Source organism: Mesocricetus auratus, unplaced genomic scaffold, assembly GCF_017639785.1.
Source record: "Mesocricetus auratus isolate SY011 unplaced genomic scaffold, BCM_Maur_2.0 Super-Scaffold_100007, whole genome shotgun sequence".
NCBI lineage: Eukaryota > Metazoa > Chordata > Mammalia > Rodentia > Cricetidae > Mesocricetus > Mesocricetus auratus.
Window position 1 is genome coordinate 29,137,857 of NW_024429191.1, and position 4,691 is coordinate 29,142,547.

The 4,691-nt window shown below is 43.4% G+C and overlaps 1 protein-coding gene across 1 annotated transcript; it reads left to right on the forward strand.

The window, feature by feature from the left end:
* The first annotated feature begins 364 nt into the window (after positions 1–364).
* On the forward strand, positions 365–1,300 carry LOC121141131 (olfactory receptor 2Y1-like). The gene has a single exon (XM_040747982.1). It carries the CDS (start codon positions 365–367, stop codon positions 1,298–1,300), a length of 936 nt encoding a protein of 311 aa, XP_040603916.1.
* The last annotated feature ends 3,391 nt before the right edge of the window (positions 1,301–4,691 follow it).

The window sequence follows — 4,691 nt, forward strand, 5'->3', positions numbered from 1 at the left end:
TGGCCTCTAGGTCAACCATGCTCCAGTAGTTAGCCCTATACCTATGTACATATGAGCACCACAAATTCAACACAAGAGGTTAGTTTTTTTGAAGGAGAAAGGATATGAAGATAGGAAAGGATGGAGAAAGGGGTGACTCTAAGAGGAGTTGAGGGTAGGAATGCAAATAAACATGATCAAAATATTTTATTCATGTAGAAATTCTCTGAGAATTAATAAGCTATGTTTATACAGGAAGATTCAACAGAAATTAAAAGAATATTAACATCAATAAAACCTGTGGTTTTGAGGCATCTAAGGAATAGCAATTCGTGTTCTTCATAGGAAGCACTGGGTTGTGTTCTATTTGTGCAGGTGGGAGACTATGGAAAGTTGGAATACCAGCTCAGAAGAGGGCTTCATTTTGCTGGGCTTCTCAGACTGGCCTCACCTAGAACCTGTCTTTTTTGCCTTCATTTCTGTGTTCTACTCTCTGACTCTCTTTGGCAACACTGTGATCATCATTCTATCACGACTGGACCTCCACCTGCACACACCCATGTACTACTTTCTCTGCCACCTCTCCTTCCTGGACCTCTGCTACACAGCCAGCACTGTGCCCCAGCTTCTGGTCAACCTCTCTGGACTTGACAGGACCATCAGCTTTGGAAGATGTGTGGCCCAACTTTTTATAATGCTCTCCCTGGGAGGAATTGAGTGTGTGCTTTTGGTGACCATGGCTATAGACCGTTATGCCGCCGTGTGTCGCCCACTCCACTACACAACCATTATGCACCCCCTTCTCTGCAGGGCCTTGGTTGTATTCTCCTGGGTTGGAGGACTCGTGAACTCTCTCATCCAGACAGGCCTCGTGATGGCCATGCCTCTCTGTGGACACCAGCTGAACCACTTCTTCTGCGAGCTGCCTGTTCTTCTGAAGTTGGCCTGTGAGGACACGGGAGGAACAGAGGCCAATTTGTTTGTGGCCCGCGTCATTATCTTAGTCTGCCCTTTAGTCCTAATCCTAGGCTCCTATGCCCACATTGCCAGGGCAGTGCTGAACATCAAGTCTATGGCTGGTCGCAGAAAGGCTTTTGGGACATGTGCATCACATCTCGTTGTGGTTGCCCTGTTTTACGGCTCAGCCATCTCCACGTACCTCCAACCCATCCACAAGTATTCTGAAGGTGAGGGAAAGTTTGTTGCTCTTTTTTATACGGTAGTCACCCCCATGCTCAACCCTCTGATTTATACCCTCAGGAACAAAGATGTGAAGGGAGCTCTGTGGAGGATACTAGGGAAAGGCACAGACTCCAGGTAGAAGAGAGAACAAGAGCCAGTAAGATAACTAACAATAGGCTGATGCAAAAGTATTTGATGTTTACTATTGGAATACATTATTCATAAGTATGGTTATATATCATTTTAATTGTAATTTCTCATTTTTTTTGCTAATGACATTACTTTTCATTTTATAGTGCTATGGAAATAGCATTGAACATGTTCCTTAGTGGTGTGTCCCAGCTTAGAGTCAGCCTAGGTGGCTAAGACACTGCCTTCATCCCGTTATCCCAGCTCATCAGAGTTTGAGGTTTCATCTTCTAGAGTAGGATAGCCTCAGTAATCACAAGTTTTTGCCTCGGGACACAAGGCTGTGTGATGAAAGCTCACACTGGGATGATCCTAATGGTTGTCACACCCAGGTTAGTGTCCATACAAAGAGTACTAGAATCGAGTCAAGAGGAGGCATGCTGCCCTAAGTCCACATTTCTGTTCTGGCCTCTGTCACCTACAGCTGGTTTCAGTGGACTCCGGCCATGGATTTACATCAGCAGCTTACAGCTTATGCCAATGTGTATACTGGTCTTATCAAGGCCTGCAATGTCCTCAGTGAGCCAGGTTCAGTGTGCTCCTTGTGGTGTTTGTGGCCTGAGGTGTTACATACAGCCTAAGGATCTTACTATGGTTAGTCTACTCAGAGCCAAGGAAATGGTTTGCTTCTCACCACAGATCACTTATTATAAGGGAGGTGTTTACTGTAACCCAGAGAGGACTGAAGTACGAAAATAACCTTGTCAGCACTCATTCACGCTTACTGAACAACACAGCAGCTGAAGTTTGCAGATCGCTCCAGACTTGCATTGCCCTCCATTTCTGATACAGTGACACACGCACCAAGAGTATGGATGTGACTAACCTGGCCATAGCCTGCCATCTAGTGCTGAAAACACAAAAGTAACCAAAGGCCCAGAGACGATGCAAAGAAGCCTGCTTTAAAATCTGCAGGCCCAAGCATAAAGCCAGATTACAAAGACTGGAATAAACGCATAGCGCTTCCGTTCATAAACGATGATGCACAGGAATTTGCACCAATATCTTTCGTGGAAATATGACTTCATCTGACAAAATGAGCAATAGACCAGGCAAACGTTCGGATGTAAAAGTTAAAATGGGTGTTTAAAGGAAATGAATCAACAGTACAGACAGTACAGAAATAATGTGGGACCCTGACAAAAAGAAAAGAAAAACCTTCGAGAGCCAGAAACAATTCCAACAGAAGGGCTGGGGCTGTGCTTCGGTGGCAGAGGATCTGCTGAGTATGAGCAAAGCCCTGGATTTGAGCCTAAAGCCACAATAAAACAGAAAATCAAGCAGAAATCACTGAGCAGAAAGCAAACTAAAGGAAACTGGCTCTCCCTCCCCGCAGCTCTCAATTGTCAGCAGCCTGTCTGCTAAGGGCAGGGGCTCATGAGGCCCTCCACCTCTGGGTTGGACTGTTCTGAAATGATAAATACGCAAATTTGTGAGTACACTGAAACATTAAAATGTAAACATTAAATATGTGCATCATGTATCTGAATTATATCTTGAGAAAGCTGTTAAAATCGGTGATAATTACATTGCAATGCCTATAACTGTATAAAGGTCCAAGAATCTTCCCACACCCTTTCTATATACAAAACTGATACACAGTATAATAATAACTGCATCTTTTACACTTTATTAATGAGATTTATTATTTGATGATTTCATACGTGCAATGTATTCTGATTACTCTCAAGCCCACACTCTCTCTTATCTCCCCCCCACGCACACTGTATCCCCTTGCTTTTCACGTCTTTATTTCAGATATACTCAAACACATCACAATTTGGGGAAAAAAGTTTCCTGATGACAATTAACTCAATCCTGTGTGTACAACCAAGCATAAGACATGTGTATATTGAAACCCTATACAAAGTACATGTGACCTCTTCCATAAAGCTGGGTTCTGTTTATATATATATATATATATATATATGTATATATATGTATATATATAACAAAAAATATAAAGAATATAATAGTAACAAACATAGTAGTCTGGGGAAATCAGGTGAAGCCTGGCCTCACAGATAATAAAAGATCACCAGTTTATAAACTACATCCATTCTCAGCTTTCCAGGTGGAAAACAGCTCCTTTGTTTGAAGATATAAGCCTACATGTTTAACCTTCCTGGTTTCCCTAGTGATTATCTGTGCACACAGGACATCTTACCCTCTATACATGTTGGTGGTGTTGCTTGTCAATTTTACACACCTGGGAAGAGGAAACCTCAGCAGAGGAATTTCCTGCATCCTGCATCTGTGGGTCACTTTTCCTACTCCTACTCCACTGATGTAGGAGGCCCAGCCCTCTGTGGGCAATGCCACCTCTGGGCATGGGTATACAAGAAAGGTATCTGAAAGTGAGCCTGGAAGCAATCCAGTAAACAGCATTCTGCCACGGTTTCTCCTTCATGCTCCAGCCTTGAGTTTCTGCTTTGGCTTCCCTCTTTGATGGACTGTAACCCATAAGGTGAAATAAACCCTTTACTTACCAAGTTGTTTTGGTCAGCGTTTATTACAGCAACAGACAGCAAATTAAAGCAATGTGCTGCTCTTCTTGTTGTTTTGTAGCCTCTTGGGTTTTGCCAGAGTCCTCTGTGTGCCTACGTGTTAGGAATTATCCAATAGGGCCCGGTGGGTTCACCAATAGTTATAGAATTTATCAATAGGGAGAGATGGGGCCCTGAGACTCTCCCCACCCACGACTAGAGTTGATGAGGGTCCAGTCATGTACAGGCTCAGTTCAGGCAATCAAAGCTGCTGGGAAATTAAGACCACAATGGCTGTAGTATGCTCGTAGGATAATTCCACAGCATTTATCCACATATTCTGGCTCATAGATTCTTTCTGACCCTTCTTCCATCATATTCCTTCAGCCCTAGTTTGAGAAGTAGAAATGTCCTGTTCAGGAATGAGTGCTCAACTGCTCTGTTTTCTCAGCCCCTTAGCAGGCAAAAGTGTCTGAATTCACCATCGTTTTTTGTAAGGAGACACTAAGGTTAGCATTTGTCTATGGCTATAAACAAAAATGTTTAGAAAGCAGTTTGATTCCATGTTAATTTAACTATGCGCCAATAAGTTCCTCGTCTATGGCTTATAATCTCATCCATGCTTTTTTTTAAATCCCTCCTGAGGAGCAGACATTGAAGTGGTCTTGGTTACACCCACAACAGTTGTGGCACTGTTGCTCCACGGGGTCCGTATTCCGACCCGGCTGGCTGCCATGGTAGTTGGTAGATTCATAGCTAGGTAAGACTGCTAATGCCTTTTCTCCCCCAGCAGCAAACCTAGCACCCTTCAGCATTATGAACACTAGTATGCAGGGAGGAAGCTTTCAGCTTAGT